Source organism: Symphalangus syndactylus, chromosome 14, assembly GCF_028878055.3.
Source record: "Symphalangus syndactylus isolate Jambi chromosome 14, NHGRI_mSymSyn1-v2.1_pri, whole genome shotgun sequence".
NCBI classification, from domain to species: Eukaryota; Metazoa; Chordata; class Mammalia; order Primates; family Hylobatidae; genus Symphalangus; species Symphalangus syndactylus.
This window is the reverse complement of record NC_072436.2, coordinates 45,627,903-45,654,006: the sequence shown is the minus strand read 5'-3', so window position 1 is coordinate 45,654,006 and position 26,104 is coordinate 45,627,903. Positions and strand designations below refer to the sequence as shown.

The window sequence follows — 26,104 nt, the reverse complement described above, 5'->3', positions numbered from 1 at the left end:
CTCACAGTTCTGGATGCTAGAAGTCCAAGATCAATAGGTGTAGACAGGTTTGGTTTCTCCGAAGGCCTCTCTCGTGGGCTGAGATGGCTGCTTTCTTGCTGTGTTCTCACATGGCCTTCTCTCTGTGCATGCATATCTCTGGTGTCTAAATTTTCTCTTCTTACAAGGACACCATTCAGACTGGATTAGGGCTCACCCTAAAGACCTTATTCTAACGTAATCACCTTCAGAGGCCTAATCTCTATAGTTACATTCTGAGGTCCTGTGGGTTAAGACTTCAATATAAATTTTAAGGCAACGTGGTTTAGCCCGTATCACCACTGCATTCTTCCTCAGGTCCTGAGGTCCCTGGCTGGTCTACCTTTTTCTATCTACTTTCAGCATATTATGCTTGTTTTACATATAATGTCCAGAATTTTAAATTGTACTTAGTAGGAAGATGAGGGAAAGTATGTCTACTCCATTTTCTAAAAATGGTAGAGCCTCTTCCTTGCATTTTCCTTTATCTTCATTTCTTTAAAAACTGACCTCCCCTCATTAGTACATGGTAGAGCCACCCACATTGACTCTTACATCCTGGAATTCTATACCACAGCACATTAGTTTTACTTCAAGTAAAATGTATATAAAATACAGAAACTTAAAATTCAGCAGCACCAAAATAGCAACACTTTTTAAAAACATTGATGTTTTTGATAATAATATCTTTACTTTTTTCCTTCCCACAACACAGTTGTAGATAAAAGTGACTCTTGTTCTCCAAAGTGGCCAAGGTACAAGCAGGACACAATCAGGGCTTTTTAATACACAGAAAACATGTGGGTTAATCATGGTGATTAGAACCAAGTCTTGCTGCTGTCTCTGAAGCTCACTGCATCACACCCCAGATACTATGGCATCAGTTCTCTGGGTAATATAACTTTTCAACTCCCTATCAAAGGTAACAACCAACCACTGAGAATATCTGGATAAAGTCAACAAACCACTTTAAACAGATGAACTGAAACATTAAAACTCACAACTCTTCCGCCCTAGCAAACTGCTGAGGATTTTCTAGATTTCCCAGTCTTAAGAGACCAAACTGTAGTTCACAGTTATCACCAGACCAGCATTTCACTCAATACACCTTTTAGATTGAGAATAAAGTCAAGCTCATACATAACTAAGAACCATGAACCAGAATGGTGGCCCATGCAGCAGCAGAGTTGTGATCAGAGATGCCATCAGGGATGGAGCAGAGCAATGCCACAAGAGTCACAAGAGTCCACCTGGGCCAGTGGGCTGGGCTCAGTATCTAACAGGGTGTAGTGGAAATCCAGTGTGTTCACTCTCTAATATGCACCTTGCTTAAGCCCACTATGACTGTCACTGAAGTTAGTAGGAGCAGCTGTACCAGTGTTGTCCCTGCAAGCAATAGCGGTGATGCCTCAATCGGGAGCCAATCCTGAGATGCAGGAGCACCACTGTGTTAGTTGGTTCAGGGTGCTAGAACAAAATACTCCAGATTGGGTAATTTATAAACAATAGAAATTTACTGCTGGTAGTTTTGGAAGCTGGGAAGTCCAGGATCTAGGTGCCGGCAGATTTACTGTCTGGTGAGGGGCTGTTCCTCATAGATGGCACCTTCTTGCTGTGTCCTTAAAACATGGCAGAAGATGCAAAAAAGCTCCCTTGGGCCCCTTTTGTTGGCACTAAAGGGCTCTGCCCTCATGGCCTAATCCTCTTAGGCACCCCACCTCTTAATGCTATTGCACTGGGGATTAGGTTTTAACTCATGCATTATAGGGGAACACAAACATTCAGACCACAGTAACCATGCTCTGTCTACCCATTCATCCCTTTCCAGGCCCCTCAACTCCACTTCCCTCTCTTCCCAGGACATTCATGGAAATTAACCTTACACTACATCCTTGACGCATTACTTCTTTCTTTAGGATGAATTAGATAGAATTCCTCTTTCCCTTCCTCCGCCCTCCCCTGAAAATATTTTATGAATATCACAGGCAAGAAAACCAAAGAATGAATCCCATGGAAGAATTCCAGATACTAACTAGCAAGTAACTAGGTAAGAGAATTCTGGACCCTGGGGCCTTTATGTTCTCCCAAATCGCACTGCAGAGCTTAGTCCCCGCAAATTCTCAGCTTTCCCTGTCTACACTCCTTCTTCAATGTTTTGGTTACCATTAGTAGCTCCCAAATGAGCTTCCCAGCTCTGTTAATCCCATCTCGGTAAATGGTATATCACTTACTTCCGGTCAAAATAATTAAAATTATAAATAAGAAACCATCTTTGATTCCTTTTTCTCTCTCACACCACATCCAATCTAGCACTGACCCTAGTTCCAGAATCTTCTGGAGAATTTTGCATGACGAACAAACAAAACCACATCGTCCTCTGCCCTGCCCAAGACTGGGATTCCAAAAATATGTCCAATTAAGAAGAATCCTGAGGTGGTTAAAGGACAGGCAAGTCTAGCTTACACTGGTTAGGTATCTTGGGATCTCTCATTTTTAAATGCTTCTGATACATAGAAACCTTTAGCCTCTCAGCACCTGCTCAGGTTTGTGTTGCTGTCACGCGGAGCCAATCTACTTGGAAAATGTGGAGCTTTAACTTACCGCATTGTTCTTCCATTTATTAAGAGGAAAAACAAAATGCTAACACTAAACCTTGAAAGGGTTCTTATTGAAAACAAAAGCTCTCAGAGTTTTCACTCAATAAGCCTAGTTCACAAATCTCTCCAGAGGAGACAATTTGCACCTTTTTTTTTCTCCATCTGCTCTGTGTTCCCAAGGAAGGGCACAAAACTGATTCTAACCCTGGCTAAGATCTGAACACTTCACATGGCAGTGAATATTATACGCCTACACTCAGCCCAAGTAGCATATAAATGTTTTCAATAGCTACAAATCAAATTATATAGTGCACAAACCTGAATGTTTTCAGAATTTTCTTTGAAACGAAATTCTCCAATATTTTCCTTAGCACTCCAACAAGTGCCATGCCGAAGCAGAAAGACAACCTTTAAAACTGGAAGTCCATGACTGGTGAGTTTCAATATTTTATTAAAATAGCATATTTAACCATGGTTAACCAAGAATATGTTAACTTTGTCCCCCCCAACCTGCCCCCACCCCAGATACGCAGCAAAACACAGTAGTGATTTCAAATATCCTTGATCATGACCAACAGGAATATTTCAAAGTCAAGTTTGCAACTCAAAAGTAGACCTTGGAAAAACTCCGAATTAAAAGAGAAACATAAAGCTCTCACACAGAATTCTTTTATCTGCCCTAAAATCAATGCCGGTGCACCACCACCTGACAATACTGCTAGGAGTTTTCTTTATGCATAGTATAAATGACTCATTTATTAAGTACCCACTTTTATAAATAAAATCGGCATTTTTCGTCCCACTTAATGTTCCTTTTCAGCTTCACAAAGAAACCAGTAAATAAAACTGTCAACGACAGTCACAACATATGCTCTCACAGCAAGATAAAAAAACTTGAAAATACGCAGAGATGCATCTATGCTACTTTACATGAAGAGAGAGATTCAAAAAGTGCAAGGCAAAATCTGCAGTTTTTTGAGGGGAGCTTTTAGGCACATCCATTTCATTAAAGCAAGCTTCAGAATGAAATTCCAGTTTGTTCTTCATGACACCTGTTAAAGTCTTTCTTTAAACAACAACAACAAAAAGCCAAAAATACATCCCATCAAGTGTACAATGGTAGTCTTGTGTCCTAAAAGTGAGGAGTTCAGTTGTGGCGAGTCCGTCCTTTCTTTATTCTGGCAGGCTTTGGTTTGGGGATGTACTGATTATTTGCCTGGTACTCGAGTTCTTTACGGAAGTAGTGAATTGCTTTGTTTAAACCTTCCTCCAGTGGGACCTGTTTAAAGGGAAAGCAAGAAAGGGAGACAAGGTCACATTGACAGAAGGGCATCGCAGGAAGGAAGTGCCACCTTGCAGCCAGTCAGGCCTCCTTCAGAGGAACACTCACAGAACCACACTTTGGTTGTGACAGCATCCAGCATCCAGCATCATGGCCCACCGAGAAAAGCCAGAGGTCCTTCAGGGCCGCTTTCAGAATGTACTGCGGAGCTAACAAGCGTCACTCTTACTGAAGTAAGGTGAGCTCCACCTCACAAAAGACCCCAACTACCTCTTGCTGGTATAATGTCTACTCCAGTTTGAATCGGCTGGCAAGATTGTTTTTCAGATAATGCCCATGTGCCCCATTCTTTCAGAAGAAATCCACCTTGGAGTGGCGGGAAGATGCTTTGGGAAGGTGATCTGCGTCTGATCAACACGCCCGATTCTCCCACGTGACATCAACCCTTTGCACTGCCCAGCGGATCATGGCCCACTTGCACCCCCACCATACTAAAAGGCTGAGTCTGAGAGGGGACCCACGGCAGCCCACACCACAGAAAGCAACCTTCATCTGAAGCTGCTTTGCAGCCAACAGGAAACCAGCCAGATCAACTGCTGATTAAGAGCAGAAAGAGAAAAGGTGAAGGGAGGCACTGCCAAGGGGTGCTGGGGCACCGCTGGGGGAGAAGGTCTGTCAGCTTGACTGTAGCGATGGTTTCACAGGTGTCAAAATAGATGAAAACTTATCAAATTGTATCTTCTAAATATGGGCAGTGTGCAGTTTGCCAATTATATCTCAACAAGCTGTTAAACACACACACTTGGGACAATTAAGATGGATAATGCCTATAAGTTTCTTTGGATCATATCCCTCAAAAATTTATTATAAATTAAAACTACTACTAGAAGAGAAAGCAGTGGTAGGTGGCTCACATTCCAAGAATGTTAGAATATTATAGGTCTAAATTCCAGAAAGATAAAGATACTGAGCATACACACGCCTCACATAAAAAGCAATAGTTAATACACAGTGAATGCATATTTAACTCTTCAAAAAACATTTTGTTTAAAAATATAGGCTCTCCTTACAAAGGGACCAATGGCCCCTTACAAAGCTTCAAAAAACAAGAAACCTAGGCTGCTATAACCTGTTTTGCACAGCTTGGGATTATTCGATTTTGTGAAGTCTGGGTGTTAATTGTATTTTTATTTCACTCAACAAATTTCTGTGGTTTTTAGCAGATCACGTAGACTTGTACATCACAGAATGAAATAAGGATCAGGCTGGAACTCTCATGTCCCTTTGAAGTTCAATATTCTAGGATTCTACTCACTCAGCTCTGACTATGCACATTTTAAAAAGGTAAACTGAGCTCTCTACTGCATCCCTGACTCTCTGACTGTGCCACAACCCACGGGCCATGCCAAGATGCTCCTACATTTGTTGAGCACCCAGTGTGTGTCAGGTCTGACAGGTGCTGGGCTCCTGCTGGACACAGGGCTACACGCCTCTGCCTGAGGGGAGCCCGAGTTTCAGTGGGGCACATGAGGGTGGGCAAAGAGGGAACAGCCAGGCAGAGGTGACAGTAAATGAGGTGGGCTTGCTTCTATAGATGTGGCCAACCCAGCCAACCTCCCTATACAGATGGTCTCTGAAGCACACAGGCAGCCCTGAGGGCGAGCGTTCTCTGGCGGGGAGGAGCCTGCAGTCACCCAAGGCAGGAAGGGCACAGCAGGCGGCAGAGCAGAAGCAGGCGGGGTTCAGGCTCAGCCCCAGGGAGGCGGCAGCCGCCCCCACCCTGCCCCCTTCAGTAGACACACTGAAGACAACAGGAAGGCACGCAGTTCCCCTTCCTCCACACCCTTCAGTCTCACACGCTTCCAACCAGGGGCTCCACTGCGGGGCTGATGCGGACCACTTGCCCCTGACCTTGCCCTGCACACTCCATAGGCAGGCAACCGGGGCTACGCGGGGCTCTGAGTGTGTGCCGCCAGCGCTCTTGGCACAGCGTTCACAGTCGGGTGTGTGTGTGTGTGTGTGTGTGTGAGGGACTGTATGTATGTGGGAGTGGGAGTGTATGTGTGAATGTGTGTGCGTGTGGATAAGTGAGTGTGCGTATGAGTGTATGAATGTGAGAATGTGTATGATAGTGTGAATGTATACGTATGAAAATGAGTGTGTGTGAGTATACTTGTATTAAGTGTGTTCATATGACAGTGTTCGTATGACAGTGTGAATGTGTGGGAGACAGTGTGAGTATGTGTGCATACAAGTGTTTGTATGGCAGTGTATGTGTATGAGAGAGTGTAAGAATGTGCATGTGCGTGAGAGATTCTGCGAAAACAGAGCCCAGAGCAGGGGCTTCCAGCCGCTTCCCAGGTAACATACTCTGAGATTCCTGATACAAGAGAGGCTGTTTACCACTTGGAGAAAACCCCTCTATCTGCCTGGATGCCGAGCCCACCTTGCTCCCTCAGGGGTGCCTGACAAGGGTCAGTGCCTACAGGACAGCAGACACAGGACATGGGAGGCCTCTCCCCACAAGGCAGCATTAACTCCCTGCACTTACCACGGGCTCCCACCCCAGCATCAGCTTCGCTTTTTTGATGTCTGGTTTTCTTTTCTGTGGGTCATCCTGGGCTTCGGAGAGAAACTGAATTTCACTTCCGCTACCTGAGATGTTTAAAGAAAAAAAAGGTAGGAGAGAATCACAAAGCATGGGTAAGCACAGCCTTACCATCCACATCAAAGTCAAACCCCATATGCGGTGTGAATAGGGTGCAGGCGGTGGAAATGCAATTCTCGAGAAGCCCCGGAGCTCCCGAGGGACTGTTCTGCGTGGAAGTCCAGGGAGCGCTCCTGCAACTGCTGTGGCCAAGCTGACTGTGTGCAGGCGCCCGGCAAGAGCTCTGTGGGGGCACGTTACTCTGTCTCAACAGGCCTGAGTTACCGCCCAGTACAAGTGGGTTGCTCCAAGGCAGACCACCCACACCAGGTAACAAGTGCAGACGTGCCCACCGAGCATGACCCCGGTGTGAGACCACAAACGTGGTGTGGGGCTATCCCTGAGGTGGATGCCCCAAGTGGGTCACACTTGGGTGCTTGGAGCCTAGACAGCCCCGAGACCCAAGATGTGCAGCCACCCAGCTGGAGGGACCTCTCAGAGGATGGCAAAGGCTGGCCTGTTCCACATCCTTGCTGGGCCCAGGCCCCACTGGCCAGCAGTATACAGCCCCACCAGTGACTGTGGGCCAGACCTGCAGAAGAAAGCCTGTGGAGGCTTTCCCTGCCTCCCTGTCACGGAGGCCACATCGCAGACTCTGCAGTGAATCACCACCACAGGTGGTTCAGGATGGTGTGTCACAAAGCTATACACAGCAGCACAGCAGGGAAGCTGCACGCCCCTCCCACAACCTTAGGTTTCAAATAGAGTTTCTCAAGCGTCAGCACGCACGGATCACCTGAAGAGTCTGTCAACGGGCAGATCCTGATCTGGGGGCCTGCCTGGGCTAGGGCATGAGAGTCCAAATTTCTCACATGCATCCGATGATGCTGCTGCTGCGCTGGCCCACGGGCCTCACTCTGTGCAGTGAGGGTGTGAAGGAGTGGATGGCACAGAGCTGTGATCTGAGCCTGCCCCTTCCTCACGCGGGAGGAACACACAGATTCAGGATGGAAAAGCTGGGAAGTGCATCGGAGCAGCTGTGGGAGCCACAGATGATGGAGGCTCTGTCTGAGGAAGACCGCTGCCTCTGCTGCCACGAGCAGCGAGAGGATTCCAGCCGTCCGTGTTGATTAGACCAACGCCGGTGAATGGCAGCCTGATGCCAGGAAGGGCACGCTGGAGGAATTAACACAGCCAAGTGGGGTCTGAATGGTCACCTCAGGACACACTGTGGCATACTCCTCCTTGGCCTACCTGCCAGTCCAGTCTGGTTGTGACTTCACTCAAATTTCGTGATCAACCCCAGACAACAGACACCTTCCAAGGGTCTGACTCCTCAGAGCTCCAGGAAGTCTGAGGATGAGGCCAAGGGCTCATCCACTCTATGTCTGCAATCCAGGGCTGGCCTGGAAGACCTGACCTTCTCGTGGCCTAAGAGCCCACCTTGATGGGGTGCTCCCAATGCTACACTGCCCCCAGTGGGTGGCGGCCAGGATGACCAGAACTGCAAACAATTTCAAACCTTCCTGAAGCACACAGCTGGTGGTTGCTGTCTCTTGCTGTCTGAAATTCTATGCTTGACATGACCAGTTTGGAAATCCAATAGTTGTCACCCATGTAGGATGATCTAATACAATCGTGCCTCAAACACTGGGAGCAAATCTCCTCCTCCCTCCCACTCCATGCAAGCCTGCAATGAAAACTGAGGAGAAACCAATCCTGCCCTCCTTTATCTTTCTATTCCTTAAAAATTAGAAAACACTTAAGTGTTCCTGATAAAAAGTTCTGCTTTGATCCAATTCAATTAGCTTGTATTAATTACCCACTTTCTAGTCAAGGTGTTATCAACAGATAGGGCAGGCACAGCCGATTTTACTCAGGAAACGACTTATCCTACTTACCAACAAGGTTTTTAATTAACTGAGCAAATTCTAGGATTGTGTGTTCTTCTGGGTTCCCCTAAGGAAAAAATAGTTTCCAGTTATAAGCGTCATGACAACAGCAGCAATCCACCACCCAGATCACAGGCGTGTCTGCAGAGACGTCTACTGGCCGAGTCTGACCTCCCTGCACTGCTTCAGCAGAGCTCCGTGTGCCAGAGGGTACTCTGCTTCCAAGATGACAGTTACTCACCTGGTAGTGCTAAACTGCACCATCTATACCTTCAGCCTCTAGGCTGCTGTGTACAAGGCTGGGCTTTGGATAGGTCAAGAGTCTCTGATGAAGGCACACATTCACTCACTGAGTATCAGATAATTTCCATATCTAACATAACTTCAATGTCACTTTTATAAAAGCTTGGGTTTACAAAATTAGCTCTCCTAACACCATCTATTCCCCTCTGGGTGAGCTGTGTTAACCATGTCACTGATGAAGGACTTGTAATCTCACACCCAGAAGCTAAGGCAGAAATGAGTATGCTCACAGGCGAGTGTCCCCAGCAAGCCAGAGGACAAACTCCATGTGCTTCATAAAGAGAGAATACTTGTGGGGGCTTTAAGGAAAACCACTTGCTCTTTTTCTCCCTCCCATCACACATCAGAGCACCTGTTACTCTTACTCTGCCACCACTGCCCCCGTCATAAGAGACCACCATAATGTCTGATAATTCTATATCCTAAAGCCTCTTCATGCCCAGGTCCTCAGTTAGCCTGAAGCTAGATGGTAAATGTGGAGGGAGAGACCCTGGGCCTCACTGGAGCACAGAGGGGACTGACTAGCAAAGTGGAGCGACAGGAATTTGCAAGAAAGTGATTCTGCCTTTCTCCTGGCAGACACACGATTCCAATTTTAGGAATTGTCCCTGTGCAAAGACCCTCCACAAAGAGGGAAGGAGGAACATGGTATCTACAGAGAAGAGCCTGGCTGCCCAGGGAAGTCAATGACAACACCCCTGCTAAAGAACCTGCAGCAAAAACGCACAGCAGGGGCGGCTCGGGCCTTTCCAGTGTACACAGGCAAACGCTGCAAGCAAAATGAGGCTTACAGTGTGAGGCACGTTCTGGTCTGTTTTAAGTGAATGTTTTTTCAAAAGTGGCACACTGTACCCATGAATCAGCAACAGTCCCAGAATGGAGTCAGCACTCCAGGGCACATTCTTTCCTACGTGATGAGAATTCCCTTTCACCTCGGGGAAAAATGCATGGTCTGCACTGTATTTGAGATGGCTGGTTACAACAACATGCATAAGCAAAGGTGACATGGTTTGCAAGAAATAGGTCACATGGCCAACATTTTAGAGTTCCCCTAACTTTAGAGTGTTGTGTAGGAACCAGGAGAGGTAATTTGGGAGAAGCACCTGAAATGACCCCAAGGTAGGGTTAAGGGGGAGGTCTCTAGTGAGCTAAGGGGTTCTTGTGTCCACTGCCATCAACATAAGCAGAACATCTTGAATGCTGGACAGTCCACATTGGAAACGTGCATTTTAAATGAGATGGAACAAAACTGCTCAGAAAATCACTCAGTAATAGAAAGGGTAAGAGGTCCTACCATGACCTTGGCTGACGCAGCCAAGGAGGAAGAGGCTTTGGGGGTAGGACCATGTCCTTCAAATCCTTGGAGAGTTACCACAATGTAGAGGCATCACACTAGCCATGAATGGCCCCCAGGTGGAGAAGTGAGGTCAGTGGATAGGTGTGCAGAAAGTGAGATTTCTGGTCCAACATAAGGAAGAGCTTTCTGCCGGCCAGAACTGTCCAAAGACAGGGTGAATTTCTCTAAGCAGAAGCAAGTTCACCAGCACTGAAACTGCTCAAGGCTGGACAATCCCTCCAACAGGGAGGTTCTGGGGCTGTGGGCAGGCATGCAGGGAAGGCAAGAAGCCATGAAGGTGGTCTGTCCGGCTAAATGATAGACATCATCAGCAACTGGAAAACTTTCCCTCTGAACAACCTCCATCTTCTAAAAATGCAATCAGGTCTTATAATGATGACCTGTCTGTTAGATAGAGAACGAGATGCATACACATGTCCACCTACTACCACCAAAAGGCTTCATACAATTTTAGACCTGGGCCCTTCAGAAGGTGGAGGGACTGATTACATCACTCACCCATGCCTTGCAGATATTTTACTTCTTTGTATACTTTTACTTTGTGTTTGTTTTTCCTCTAGTATTTAGCAAGCAACAAACACAAATGCCTTAAGTGTGCTGATGGCAAATAAAGCAAAGCCTGGTGCTGCTCATGGTTTCACAAATGAACGAAAGTCTGAGCTGTCCTGCAGAGTGGAGGGAGAGGAGCACTTACCAGGTTGACCGGGCTGCTGACGTTGCTGTTCATGAGAGCCACGAGGCCATTCACTAGATCACTGGAAAAAAAGGGGAGGCGGGTGAGGCTCTGCCTGCTGGAATGTGCTAGTGCCATGCACCACGCAGAAGCCCTCCCAGAAGAAAAATTACCACCCCCAGGAGAAAACAAAGACTCAAATGGAAAATTGAATGTCAAAATAAAACCCTACAAACTAAGATGGTGTTTATAATGCGAAGGTATTTATGGATGAAATGACATATTTGACGTCTGGGATTTGCTTTTTTTGGGTGTAGTGGAGATGGTTAAATAAGATGGAAGCTGAGCAATGGGGCTGAGTTTGCCACTGCATTTCTGAAGTCCTTTAACAATTAAAAACTAAGCGTAAGTTAAAACAGGCATACACTCAAAAAAGATGGAGTTTACATAAGTTTCCAAAGAAAATTCATGTTTGATGTGAACCCAGTAGTTGACCTGTACGAAAGCACGTGATTACTTTTAAAAACAAGATCCACGGAAATGAACGAACTCCAGTATGTGATCCCCATACTGGCAAATCACAGATAAAGCCAAACAATACTGAGGGTTGAAATAAACAGAAATGTCACTCCCTACTCCCCCAACCTTGAAGTCGCCACCCCCCAAAACACCTCGTATGAAACGGTCAGGGATATTTGGATGCTTCAAATGGATTGTGATCAACTGGGCCATGAAGGTGAAGATAAGTAAGCAAACTTTCGCTTACCAAGGTTTGGTTCTTATTTTCAGAAGCTTTAAAGTGTGGCTCTGTTAAAAAAAAGTTACTTCGTAAAAATGACACCTCACTGCTAAGCACAAGCACTTTTTCTATGCCAATTTTCCATGAGCTACAATTCTTAGAAGACTTTTAAAGCTCTGACCCTTCTCCTTCTCCTCCTCCATCGTTACCAGTGAGGAGCAAGTCACTCTGGGTCAGGATAAATTTCCAAAAGAAAACCGCAGATAGGTTTTGCTTTCAATTGAAAAAAACTATTGGGGTATTTAGTAAATCACATATTTCTGCGTTTTCCTTTACGACAAATGCATATTTCATATGAACATGCTTAAAATGTTCTATTCTCAAGGATCAAGCACAAATGCAAATCCCTGCTGACCTTGGATGATTTCTCTTTTACAGAAACTAGCAAAAAGTCACTTCATCACTATGGCGGTATTGTTACATTACAATAGTGCACTCATGACATACATCTGTGCACGTTTATAAAAAGACATTAAAAGCTGCCATTCCACTGCAACCACAATATGATTTAATATTGAAACTGGGGAGTGGGGTTTATTTGGGTTGGAAGAAGGCTGACTCAGGTAGTCACCCTCAGTGGGGCAGACGGGACAGCCATGGGCCTTTTATATGACAAACTGGCAACTTTTAAGGTCAAAATTGCATAGAACACACTCCTTTAACCTGAAGCTCTTTACAAGTGTCATTTTGACAAAGTGACTTTTAAAAAATATAGCATGCCTTTGTTATGTAAATGAGGACAAAACCGGCCATGAGAATATTAAACACAGTCATGCCAAAATGCCGATGCGGATGGCCGCCTAGACCTCAGACTCCCTGCACTGTTGTATCCAGGCAATCATGGGTTTGGGGAATGGTTAATTTAGTACAGTAACTTATGGACCCAGACATCGTGCATTACTAAAAGACGCTCAGTTCCTAAAAAATTGCTGGTGAAAAACATCAAAACTTTGGTCAGTTAATGAACTCAGCTGAGTCCTCAGTAAGTAAAAAGTTTAAGTCAGGAAACCCTTGCCCAAGTATGGCAAAGTCCCTGAAGCCTCATCATCTCAGACTCTGCTAACGTGAAACCAGAGAGGATCACCAGAGTGAGGAGTAAATAAATACTACGGAAGTGTTATGAAAAGGGGTTTTCTAAAAGGGTTAACAACCACGTGTCTAGGGAAACTGCTCACGCCCTCTTTTCAAGTAGTCAAGTGGTGTGGGAGAGGACGATGCACCTCATGGCAGCTAGGAGCATGAGCCACGACCATCAAAGCAGGCGCAGGACAGTGACCAGGCCATCAGAGCGGGCCAGGCACCCTGGGTGCATTTTGTCCTGAGCTGGGACAGCACATAGCACAGGCATCACTGAATGCTCAAAATATTTTAATCCCCAGCAAAAAGAAAAGTCTCTGAGGCAATTTTAAATGAATTTTGCACACAATGCCCTTGAGATAATGAGAGCAGAAAGAAGAATGGGTTCTGACTGGTTTCCTTTCACCGCACAACATCTCATTGATATTCCATGTGGTGTGGGGGCTGGATAAGCCTGGGGGCCACTGGTGAGGCAGCCCAAGGCAGGCACACATAACCGAGGACAGCAAGACTCCCTCAGAAAAGGGCATAGCTGGGTGAGTGGAGGAGGATGGGATGAGAACGTGTCACTACGGAAAGACGGTACTCAATTCACGGGAGGCCCACAATTTGGTCCCCATACAGAAGTGTGCCATGATAGTTTCCTCCAGGGACATAGTGCCTACGTTAAGTGCTTTGAAATGAACACAGTCCCAAAGCGGGGGCAGCTGCCATTTCCCTGTTAAATCGCTTTTTAGAATATGCATGCCTATTTGGGCAACATAGTTGGTTATAGTACACTTCCGGGCTTTTTGCCCCTTGAGGCAAGATACTAATGGGTGGGGAGGAAAAAAACCACTGCCTGTGTAAATGTTTACTCATAGCTTTCTTTTGGAGTAAATGGAAATTCACACATACTTTCAGCAAAAATCTACAGTGGTTATTTTGAATTCTTTTTAAAATCTCATTTTACTACCAGTTCCATTTCTCCAAGGGACTCCTACCCAGGACACTTACCCAAGGGTCCTGGGTAGATAGCTTTGGCTATCTCAGCTTTGGCTGAGGTGGGACTTGGGGGCTGCCCCGACCTGCACCACAACAGCCACCATCTCACCCTAGTGCCCCTGGGATGGCCCCAAGACAGCAGGAATAACACTTCCTGATTGACAGGCATACTGGGGTATTTGCAATGAAGAGTGAAAATATGTGGGTTCAAAACATAGAACTGGGTTTTACAACAATTCAGGATACCAGAAACTTTCACAGAATTTACAATAGCCACATACTGGTGGATGCACTTTGGCATACGCAACTGCTTCTATCCTGACTACTCTGAGAATCCATACTGACTTCTAAAATTAATCACCAATGGAATGGAACAACAGAACAGTGGATTTATAAGGGTTGCCAAGAAAACAATAAAAATCACCACGTGAATCTATTCAAAAAATATATTTTTATCTGCATTTAGTTTCAGCATGAAATTCAACATGAGAACACTATCCACCTTGTGCCCTCCACAAGGACTATCTCCTCCACCCCGCGAGCCATGTTTGCAATGGATCAGATTCTGGCATTCACAGGTCTGCTGGATGCATAAGGCCATCTCTTAACTCCGCCTGCGCTGAAATCACCCAAGTCACCCTCAGAGTTGGGTAACTTCACCCACACACCGCTAGGTGGCAGTAAAACACTAGCACATGAGTCACAATAGTCATGGAGATGAATGCAAATTTTAACTTTCAAACAGAGAACAGCAAGTTTTCCCATCATAAAATTAAAAATTTTTAATCAATATATAGTGTTGACGTTGTGGAAATGGTTAACATATACAAGACACTGAACTGTCAAGTCGGCATGACCCCTGCTCCAAAGCACTGCTAAGGCTGGGGCAGGGCAGGGCAGGACAGTCTTACCTGACGTACTGGAACGCCCTTGTCTGAGACCCAGATCCGTATACCTGGAAGGAAACCAATAATTAGGCCTCCTGAGAAAAGCACACCAGTACTGCATAGGTGTCCTTGAAACTCCAGGGGACACAGGCCGACCTCGAAACTGATCCCAGGGGGCAGTGATACTGACTCAAAGTATCTAGCGCCACATCCCACACTCTACTTCGAGACCATGCCCTGATAGTGAGACGGTGGCAGCAATACCTAAAGTGTGCACCTGGTATAGATGTGTAAAGTTTTCCCTAAAAAGACAGTGCCTGAAGGAATTCGCTTCTGCCGGAGTCTTACGATGTGACAGGCATCATGTGAGGCTCTGGGGGCTGTGACCTCAGAGTCCAGCTAGGTGACAGATCTACACATAAACATTAATACATGCATTTAACTGGGGTTCCTCACTCTGACTGCCCAGCAGCAGAGCTGGGGATGCCGCCCAGACTGGTCCACAGAATGTTTGGGATGAGGCCGGCATCTCCTGGTATTGTTACAGCTAGCTCCCCAGGAGATTCTAATATAAGGTCAAGGTGGAGAGCCACGCAGGAGACTCTGAAAGTGATATGGAGGTGGCAGGAGGGAAGGTCACATTCCCCTTTGTTTCCACTGCACATTTGCTCCACAGTTCCATAGCTTGGCTTGTGTTCTTTGCTCTGCCGGCTAAGACCCTCTTGTCTACTTTCCACCTGGCAGAGTGCTACTCATCCTTTAGGGACAAGCTCTGATGCCATCTCCTGGAGAAGCTTCCTCTGGCTCATTGCCCAGGGAAAGCCCTTTGCCAACTGCCCCCAACTGTGAACTCCCCAGAATGACTGGTGTTCGAACCCCCTTTGCCCTGCTGGAGCCCAGCATGATGCGTGGTGCGATACCAGCATGGGATGAGCATCTGCCGAATGACCTGCGGAGCGCCATGGATCACGCCACTCACTGAGGCGGAGACGGCAACAGAGGTGCTTGGGGAGATCTCCTACGCGCAGCATCACAGGAACGAGAGTGCCCTCGGGGGTTTTGTTTGCTTGTGTACCTCCCTGTGGTGGAAAGCAGGCAGCTGGGAGGAAGGGACTGTCTTTGGGAACAAGCTTGATTATAACAACCCTGGGGCCTCCTCCTGCTTGACAGCAAAAAAGAGCCCCTGCCAGCAGCTCTGTGAACAGCACCAGCCCCCTCAGCCCCAGACACTCAGCCTGGCTTCCCTGGAGCTCCTCCATCCAGCTCTGAGAAGGAAAAGGGGAAGGAGCAGGTGGAGAAGAAAAGCACATGCATGGCCGGGCGTGGTGGCTCATGCCTCTAATCCCAGCACCTTGGGAGGCCGAGATGGGCGGATCACCTGAGGTCAGGAGTTCGACACCAGCCTGACCAACATGGAGAAACCCTGTTTCTACTAAAAATACAAAATTAGCTGGGTGTGGTGGTGGCTGCCTGTAATCCCAGCTACTAGGGAGGCTGAGGCAGGACAATTGCTTGAACCTGGGAGGCGAAGGTTGCAGTGAACTGAGATTGTGCCATTGCACTCCAGCCTGGGTAACAAGAGCGAAACTCCGTCTCAAAAAAAAAAAAAAAAAAAAAAGCACACGCATCGAACCCCCTGAATGCCTTATTTATTTATTTAAAAAGCAAGTTCAAAGGATATCTGTTTTTTTTAACAAGCATTTATATGCCAGTTCACAGGTGTATCAGTTCTATTTATGTAGGTTCTGTTCTTGGGGGGAAGGCCTTCCACTGAGAAAAGGCTGGGGATACTGAGGAATGGGGATTCCTGTCAACATAGAAACTACAGCTGCAACAAATCTCAGTAAAGGAACATCGAGGAAAGATGGGCATGGGCCTCTTGGAAGCAGAGGGGAATTCCTTGACAGTTCTGCCTGAACCTGATTCTCTGGCCCGGCTGATACTTCTGATACATGTGAGGAAGGTAGGAAGCAGTGGGCCTGATTTGGTAGGACAGGAGGTCCACCCACTGCCAGCTCCCTCAGCCTGGAAACTCACCTCTACACCAGTGCTGTAGGTGTAACTCTTTTTGTTTTTTACAAACTTATTTTGGAGATGAGGTGATAGAAGGTCAAAGCACTGGAGTGACCTGCACTCAGTAGAGTGAAATTTATCTTGACTCCAAGTTCAGGATTCTTTTTCCCACCCTATTGTGTTCACAATTTCAGAACTGTCTGTAGATTTTTTTTTTTCTTTTTTCAAACTGTGGCTCTCAGGCTGGCACCAGGCCATTCTCCAACCTCACTGTAGTGAGCATCAGATTTAGGCAACTCCCACGTCACAGGCTCCTCTACAGGTGGGTTTCGGGCTGTGCTGCTGTCCTGCCTGTTGCCTCTGCCTGCATCTGGGGCTCTGCTCTCAAAGCTGAGCGCAAGATGCATCTCTGCTACTTGTTTTGCACCTTCCCACCACACTCAGTCAGGGCCACTGTGATGGTGGGCTCACCAGTCTGCTAGTGCATTCCAGCCATATTCACAGAAAGCCCACCTTTCCATTCCACCCAAACATGCTGACCCCAAGCCCTGGAGGAACACAATCCAGGGCACCATATGCTGGGTAAGCCCCCAGACCGGGATGGGTTAACCAGGCTGCCAGGGTCAGGATATGAAGAACCATGCCAGGTACCTGCTCAACCAAACAACAAGGCACTTGTGGTGGAGACACTCAGCAGCTTGAATGTCACTTAATCCCAAAGGGCTGCAGCCTGGGAAGTCCAAAAGGCTCCTGAAATAACCTGCAGTCTGCTGGGTATTTCCTACCGTTGCCTCATTCAAAGTGCACTGGAAGGAGAGTTACAATTGTGGGCGCATTTCCCTGAGTGACTCGTCAGGGGCAGCTCCCCACCCAGCCAGCACCGACACAAGGTTCATCTGCAGGCACCATGGTCACCGGGTAAGCTCTGCTCCCTTCAGGTACGGTGACACAAGGTGCTCAGCAGCACCCTCTCTGAGGTCCCACCTGATGTCCACAAAGCAACTGGGCTTCAAGGAAATAGTCCCTAGTACAAGAGGAGGCTGTTCTGCCTGGGCTGCAGTGGAAAGGCGTGGATCCCATGGGATGCCCACTGCACACCCCCACAGGCCTTGCTGGCAGAGTCTTGAAGGTCTGTATGCTCCAGTGTGTGCATTAGGCTAAGATGCAATGTCAGTGGCAGCCTGGAACACTTCCTTCCTCGTATCCTTAAGAGTCCTGCTGGATTTCAGTTTCTATAGCATATGTATCATATCCATCATCTATACTTTGGTTTAAATTAGCCTCCCTATCTCACTAGCACAGTACTTTGCAAGATGAGGATTTGTAATTCATGTGTGAAATATTCACTGTGTGCGCTAATGTGAAAATGTAAAGTAAAAGAAAGGGGTGTGTGTGCAAGAGAGATGCTATGCAATTATGCCCCATCCAAAATATGTGTCTTCCCTGGGCTCTAGAATGCAACTGCAGCCCCTGTGTACACCCCTCCCAGCGTGGTCTGAGGCCTTCCACCTCCCCCACTTCAAGATAAGGCCCGCAGGGACTTGGCACAAATTGGGTGTGCAGCAAAATCCAGGGCATGAGTATCACAGGGATCTGGTGTGGACAGGTGATGTCAGCAGAGCTCCCTCAGCCTCCTCATTGTTCTTCTAACAGAAGACAGTGTGAGATTCGGTCCCTCTGGCTTCATTTCACAGAACAGAAGAGATGCAGGGAGATTCGTGCAAGAGTCAAGGCTGCTACTGAGGGCCAGGGAACGAATGGCTCTGTGCAAGTCAAAGCAGCATGATGATCAAGGAGTAACCAACAGCAGAGAGGACCGGCTGGGGGTGAGGGGCAGCAAGGAGCTCTCATGATCACTTGGCAATGTCCCCAGCCGCTGTGCTTTATGTGTTTAAGATGTAACAAAGATTCTTTGCTTGGCCAAACTTCATTCAGGCTTGAGTACCTTCTACTAGGCCCATTTGTGCACTTCCTTGTAAAATCTAGTTTTAACAAGAACCCTGCTGAGTCAGTTTAGCAAGAAACCCTTACCCTCGGTATCTGATCACCCTCGATATCTGACATTCCTCACCCCCCATATCCCCCAGAGTGTGTCCAACCACCCTGGCCTGTTGTCAGCAAGAATCCTGTTAGGTTGGTTTAGCTAGAATCCTCCTTACCTCTGATGCTTCCTCTTAATAATTTTCCATCCACTCACCTCCTCCCTGCTCCTTGGCTGTAAATTCTGCTTGCCTGTGCTGTATTTGGAGTTGATCCCAGTCTTTCTCCCCCTGAAAAATCCCACTGCAGTGATCTGTATTCCTGTCATGATGGTCCTGAATAAAGTCTTCCTCACCATACTTTAGTACCATTGAATAACTGTTTAACAAATCCTATGGTTTTCCGCCACAAACGAAGGCCCAATGTAAGAATCACTTAACATACCACAGTATCAGTAAAAAGACTAAACATCATACCAGCTTTGAATTAGTCTTAGAAGTATGATTTTTCCAAAATTTCCCTTTGGAAGAATAGCAAGGCTTTTAAAATGATATAGAACTGGATTCAAACCCAAATTCTACCACATCTGACCTGTCCTGGGCAAATCCAAACCTGGGATAAATCATGTAAGGTGGAAAGCAGAATGGACCCCTCCTGTGAATGTGCATGCTGTAACTGAGCTGTGGGCCAAAGCCTCTTCGAAAATAAACTTAGGACAATAGCTCTACCTGAACCATGCTCATCTATTTTCTAAGCTGAGATGCAAAATTTGCTGAACTTCTACATGATTCCACTTAAAATACAGCTTTGATGTATGATGCACTTAACCTAGTGACATACTCCCTGAGTCCTCCTCACAGGCATCTGGTACAGCAGCGAGTGAGAGGCTAAGACAGGCATGAGGAATCTGCTCAAAAACACAGCTGCAAGGTAAGCAATCACACCCATCCAGCTTGGAAAGGCAGGATGAGACACTGAGCTGTTTCCGGCCACCCTTGAAGAGGTCTTCATCCTGGAAGTGACTTGTCAGAAATGTAGCAGAAAAGGAAATAGGTGGACACACCTCCTTATTTCCCTTCCTCAATAAGCCAAGTATTCCTAAAGACAGGCTGGCTGAGGCAGGCCTGCGAGTCTCTCCCTAGACCGCTCCGCAGAGCCATCCGACAAGAGCAAGGCATGATATCTCAATCGGACAGAAAAGAATGAAGTCAGTGACTTCATCAAATTCTTGCTGGGAAATAGAATTCTGTGTGACAAAGGAAACAAAACACATTCTGAAAGGCCTCCCTCGGGACTTCTCCCTCCTGCCACCAGAAGGTGCCTACAGAGACTGAAGCCCGCCACGTTCTGGATTAACTGGTCATGGACGGCTCCAGAGATCTTCTCCCTTCTGTCTCTGGCACAAAAGTTTGCTCAATGTGAAGACAACACATGAGTTATCGCCTCTGCCAACAATGCATACATTCTTGGGGCGGCTAGGGGACACCAGGAGCCCTGGCTGCGGCCAAGGAGGCACTAAATCAAGCTGCTTCTTGGAGGCTTTCACAGTTTACTCTGCAAACAAAGCAGCTCTCATCTCACAGCATGAGGGAGTTTCTGAACACAGTCGCTAAAAAGTCACCAGGCTGTCCTCAGATGTGGAATTCTCAACTGATCAGGTGGACTAAGGGGTTCGCAGGGCACGGCACAAGCTCCTCGGAACCCCAAGTAGCCATAAGAGGGGAACATGAGATGACAGTAAGTTGCACCACTTTCACTTACCATAAAGGAAAGCAGCCACTACAAACCTAGTAATTAGTCAACCCAACATTTCTCTCCTGCGCCTGGTGGTCTTCTGGGAGCCGGGGATGCAACCGTGAATGAAACAAAGTCCCTGGTTTTGAAGAGCGTACACTGTACTAACAGGGATTGGGGCTGGAAAATTTGTATTTCAGCTGGTTACAAGGGCAGTGAAGACAACTAACATGGTCATGGTAACCAGCCTGGTGCCGTAATGCAGAGAAGCGTCAAGAAGTTTCCCTTAAGGAGAGGACGAATGAACAAGAACACCTGGAAGAAAAGCAAGACACTCCTGGGACAGGCAGGAGCAAGGGAGCAAGGAAGCCCGGCCTGAGGGAAGGCACGGAGGCAACAGGGCCATGTCCCGTGCTCTGCTGGAGCTGCAGTGCCACTCGAGCTTCTGACCTCTCTTTACAAGGCTCCTTCCAGCTGCGGGGTTGAGAGTACACAGGACAGGGAGAATGAGAGTGGCTCCGAGGCTACGGCAATAAATAGGGGTAGGGTGGCGGCAGTGTAGACCAGGGACTGGAGTCTGGCTCTACCTAGGTAGGGCATGGCCATTAGGATGTGCTGGTGGATCTGTGCAGCGAAGGAAAGAGAAGAGCCATGTGTAGTCACAGAGTTTCCATTTAGAGGCACTAAGATAACCACTTCGTGACAGGGGGAGGTGGGAGAGCTGGCATGGGATGTTGGGAGCCTAAAGCTGAGTTAGGACTCACCTCTCCCCGGGAATGCATTCAGTGAAACTCAGCTATACAATGCAGTTGCCCTCGGAGAGTCATCCCACTGTGTAACAGGCTAGGCTTTTGGTTCTACGTTGGTAGTGGAGCAGCTAACACAGACAAGGAGACATACACACCACGGAGAATGCTCATGAAGAGCGGGGGCTCTGGCTTCAAAACCCAGGCTACCACTGTGTGGCCACCTAAGCCTGAGCAGCTCATATAACCTCTGCGCTCCAGCATCCTTGCCTGAAAATGGAGGGGAATAATGTCACCTGCAGATCATAGGACAGAAGAGTGAGCTAACATTATCAATCAATCAATGGGTAGGTGCATATGTACTACACAGAAATACACAGAGCTATAATTCTTCCCCCTGGAATACACTCAATTGACAACTAAGCATCCCACAGGATTTTCAGAGTAACAGGATGCAAATCGACTCTTGAGTCCCACAAAATGCCACGCTGGAAAGTGCTCTAGGAGGCTACGGATCAGAAGAGCGAAGCAGCCTGGGCAGACAACCACGAAGAGGAGTGGCCGGGGAGCTGGGGGTGGGAGGGAGGATTAGCAAAACCAAAGACGCTGGCAGAGCCTCTCACCAGGCAGGCCTGGGGTGCTCCTCCCCAGGGAGGCCAGAGGGCTGTGGGGACAGGTGTGGAATGAGCAAACCCACCCTGACCCCAGATGGTATCTGAGGGTCCCAAGCAGTCAGTGTCGGCACAGACATCTTTGCGAAACACTCGGACCACTGACCACAGATCACTGGGACCTCTGCTGGCTCCAGAAGTTTCCCTGGATTGAGAGTGGCCAGTGGAGGATGGTACTGAGGGCCTGCCGGCATTGTCAAGGTGACGGCCCAGCCTGACCAGATGCGGCTCGCCTCCCTACCCTACCTGTCCAGACTTCTCGGCCATCCGAGGACACCCAGTACAGGCACATCCCTGGCTACAGCCGGCAGGCCAAAAATATGTCGGAGAAGGTCTTCACAGGCCGGCTGGTACAGGCAGGCAGGCAGACCTGGAGGCATGGGCAGGGACCCCAGTGGCCACGGAGGGCAAGGTGACTCTAGTTTCGTGGAGCAGCCATGCATCTGGGTTATGTCCCCGTGCCTGCCTTCCCCTTAGTGGAGCGTAGCGGGTATACACGGCAGCTTCAGAAGTGTCACTCCCCGAACCAAGATGCACTCATCCCTCACCTTTTGTGAGCTGACTTCGATTTGGGTTGTAAGGTGTTCCCTGAGCCGAGGCCAGCACCTACCGTGAGCGGCTCCCCTTGAAGCGCCTGCAGGATGAAGTTGCTGACCACCCGCCCATCGTTCATGTGCATGCGTGGCCCAAAGGTGTTGAAGATTCTGGCCACTCGCACTTCCACGCCTTCCTGGAACAGAGAGAAGAGGAGGTCAGGCGTGCTCCCCTGTGTGGTCCATGCGTCCACTTTGCATTTCCAGTGCCCTGCATGCAATGCAGAGTGGAAACATTCTGCTTTCCATTCCAAAATGGAAATGACTTTTTTGTTCTGATTCCATAACGTGCTCATTATAGACCAATCAGGAGACTACACAGGGCTATACCAAAGAGAGTCAAAGCTGTCTCAGATCTCGCCACTGAAAGGCCACCAGCATTAATATTTTGGTAGAAAACCAGCCAAACAGTACAAGGAGGAAAAACGTGTGTTTATATAAATTTTTTTCCCAGTTAAATATATATTTTCCCAAATGGGATCATGTTATGAATATGCTTTTCAAATCTTTTTCACATAATATATTGTGCAAACTAATCACTCAATAGAGATTTAGATGTCAATGAATATTTAATAGCTAGGGAGAAATACAAGAAAGCTCTCTATCTTAAGAAAAGGGGACACAGAAACGTTCTTACTGAGTGACCTTGCACCTACACTCCCAATCTATTTTACTAAAAAACATCTGTTTTAGTGAAAAACTAAATACAACTTAGTGCCCAGTGTAGGTTATTAGCTAATGGCCTGGAAAGAGAAACATACTGACACTGTCTAAAATAGTCATCCCTCCTGTTCATTTTCATCTCTATGTTCATTTTCTTCTATGTATTTTTAATGCTTCTATTTTTACAATAAACATGTATTACTTTTGTAACCCAGAAAAGCATGTTTTCAAATATGCAATCAGGGAAGTGCATACTTGAATAACAAAAGCCTGCTCTAAATGATCGTGTTAATTATTAACTTCACAGACTGCTTTGCCATGGATGGAAAAATTAAATGTTTTTATCACAAACTCTGAATTAGTGGGCTTTTACAGTGTATATGTATCTAATGTTTGATCCATTGCAGAACAAACGTGCACTTTCTGGGCATCTGAGGGCAGGGAGCCTGGGGCGTGAGGACCTGGGTTCCTCCTTTTCACTGCGCCCATGTGTCTGCCATTCCCGCTCCACCGCTCACTGCCCAGGCCTGCTACTGACTCAGTTGCAGTGAGACTGGGAAAGAAGCGGTACTCACCTGACTGCCTCAGTGTTCTAAGACTGAAGCACAGGCCCAGTGGCTGTACTGGGTGCCAGTTATCACTACCAGCTGAAACAGTTCTTTTTTCAATTTCAGCCAACACCTTAGGCTGGCATGGGCTGGGAATGGGAATCCAATGAACCCTTAGCTAACAAGGCTTACTTAGCACAGAATTTCTCCACCAGTATAGCGAGTTAAAGGGCATGAGCCATGAGCCCCAGAGGCCCCATCAGCCCTCTCAGTGGCTGGAGTGACACGGCCGCCACCTCAGCCCACAGTAGGTTTGTCAATTTCCCTAGGGTGTTCCACAAACCCAGGCAGGTTTTTATGTGTGCTGTGATATGAAAAAGGGTGAGAGGCATGGAAGCACACAGTTAACTTTTAGAAGTCAGAGTGCTTTATTTGTGCTAATTCTTCCCAGCAATACACTCTAATACTTCACATGAGCCACTCAGATACTCAGGACAAAGATATGAGCTAAGTCCAAGAATAAATCAACCCTTTTTCCCACTGAACTAATGAGTGTATTAAAAAGGGTGGGGAGCAGAGATGCTGTTCTCAACAGAAAATAACTCAGAAGCACCCACTTGCATTTAATTGATAAGATGAGGAAAGAAAGTGAACGGCTATGGCTTTATTCTAGGAAAAGACTAGAAAAACCTCAGCAAATTTACAATAATCAACGCAATGTGCCTGGCAGGGGAAAAGCTCAATGGGTTAGGCAAAATTTGCAGCAAATCAAATGCTTTTATCTTCTTGACCTTCCCTTTCCACAAAACAATATTCCAGAACATGGCCTCATTAGGATCAGCAGACATTAAGTGTCCAACCCATAAACAGGCTTGCTTGCTGTGGCTTTTCTATTTGGGCCTGTAATGGTTCAGCGACAGAGGGCAGCCCTTCTACACAGGTGCAACAGCTGTGAGCACAACAACACTTCCAAGAACGCTAGCTCTCAAGGCCGGTCTACACTAATAAGACAAGCTACTCATGAAGCCTAAACTCCTTACATGAAATAGACAGGAACCCAAGGCTCACTCCAGTGAAGACCTGCTCTCCTCTGGGATGATGGTGTATTCTGCAGTTTGTATGCCCATCTATCCCTTTCTAGGTAGCATCAGGGAACCCTTGGCCTTCACACAAAGGTGACCCCCAGTCAATATGCATAGTCCACTTGCTGCTGAATCCTCATTCCCACTGGTCCTCACAGTGGGACCACGTGGGCAGGCAGGGGGACAGTCGGTGGGTGCCAACACCACTGTTTACGGTGGCAGTTCAGTCGCCACCCACTTGCATGCCTTGGAGGAAGGTATAGTTATTCCTCATCTCAGAGCTGAGGAGAGGTCCAGGGTCTGACCCCAAGCCACCTTCCTAAGAAGAGAAGAGCCAGGCTGAAAACCCAGCAAGTGCACACCAGGCAATGCTGTCTCATTTAAGGAAGAGCCCACCTCTGAAGGACCAAGAAGCAAACACATTCATGAACCCCTGACTCCCACACAATGTTCTGCCTGGGAGTGGTCAGGCCCTGCTGACAGTGAGCTGGTGCCTTTGAGCATAGACAAAGCTGTCAGTCAGAAAGCTAACTGCTGACTCATCCTAGGCATGGCTGGATTTCACTTTATGCTCTGTGGTTCCGTCCCGTGTGGTGGCCCATGAGTCATGGACAGCTCCAAGCATCAGGAAGGTCAAGACAACTCCTACAAGCCTGAGCTGCGCCAACATAGAACCAACGGAAACTTAGAGAGGATGGATGCTGAGGGACCTGCACAGGGTGGAGGCTGCAATGTCTGGATGGCCTAGTCTCATCCTGGGATTCATTATCCCAAGGAAGTCACTTTCTAAGATTTAAGATCCTAATCTTTGAGATGAGGACAATAATATCCATTCTACCTACAATACAGGGGTTAAAACACTGAAACTGTTTTGAAAACTGCCATCATTATTATATACCTCTAAGGGATGGTTCTCAACCCAGTAATTGCCCTTGACCTCTGTCCCCAGTTTTCTGATGACACTAATTTACCTTGAAGTGATGGTGACCACGTGTGGAATAGCTCACAAACATTGCCACCAGGACACTAGGATTACAAGGGACAGGCTGAGCCTCCCAAAGGCCCTTTGGAAACACCAACTAGGCTGGAACAGTGTAAGCTGGCATAAAACGCCTCCTTGCCTCATTCGTAGCAGCTGAGAGAGGGGTGAGGCTTGGGTATGCAGGTCCTGAGACATGGAGCCAACTAACAGCAGGCCTGACAGGCAAAAGAGGTGATCCAAGAGGAATAATGAAGGTACAGGGATTCCTCCCTCCCCAGGTATCTCCCAAGGACAGAAATGTTACCAGCAGGGATTACACAGTGTACAGAGCACCTCTGACATAAGTGATTTTATCTTAGAAAATGACTCCATTTCACATTTCAAAAGGCATCCAGCCAACATGGTCCAGATGTTTGCGTAATCAACAGAGACAACACCCAACCAGATTAAGGGCATACATAACCCTTTACTGTCAGTCCTCACCAAAGGGCTCAAGGACCGTAACTTCAAGAGCAGGACTTCTACACCTAGAGATGGCCATCTTGACAGACTCCGTCTTGCTGTCACTCACGATCA

The 26,104-nt window shown here is 47.3% G+C and overlaps 1 protein-coding gene across 7 annotated transcripts in view; it reads right to left on the bottom strand.

Annotated features, from left to right (window-relative positions):
• Nucleotides 1–3,049: 3,049 nt before the first annotated feature.
• Nucleotides 3,050–26,104, bottom strand: part of UXS1 (UDP-glucuronate decarboxylase 1) — a 95,667-nt gene continuing 72,612 nt past the window's right edge. For 3 of the 7 annotated variants that reach the window (XM_055243875.2, XM_055243874.2, XM_055243879.2), the window contains 6 exons: nucleotides 22,271–22,390; nucleotides 14,541–14,584; nucleotides 10,791–10,851; nucleotides 8,446–8,503; nucleotides 6,449–6,552; nucleotides 3,050–3,894 (listed from right to left, as the gene is read on the bottom strand). In XM_055243875.2, the coding sequence (XP_055099850.1) occupies nucleotides 3,763–3,894; nucleotides 6,449–6,552; nucleotides 8,446–8,503; nucleotides 10,791–10,851; nucleotides 14,541–14,584; nucleotides 22,271–22,390 (519 nt within the window). In that variant the 3' untranslated portion in view covers nucleotides 3,050–3,762. The remainder of the gene's footprint in view (nucleotides 3,895–6,448; nucleotides 6,553–8,445; nucleotides 8,504–10,790; nucleotides 10,852–14,540; nucleotides 14,585–22,270; nucleotides 22,391–26,104) is intronic. The other 4 variants (XM_055243881.2, XM_055243880.2, XM_055243877.2 and 1 more) reach the window with 2 other exon arrangements.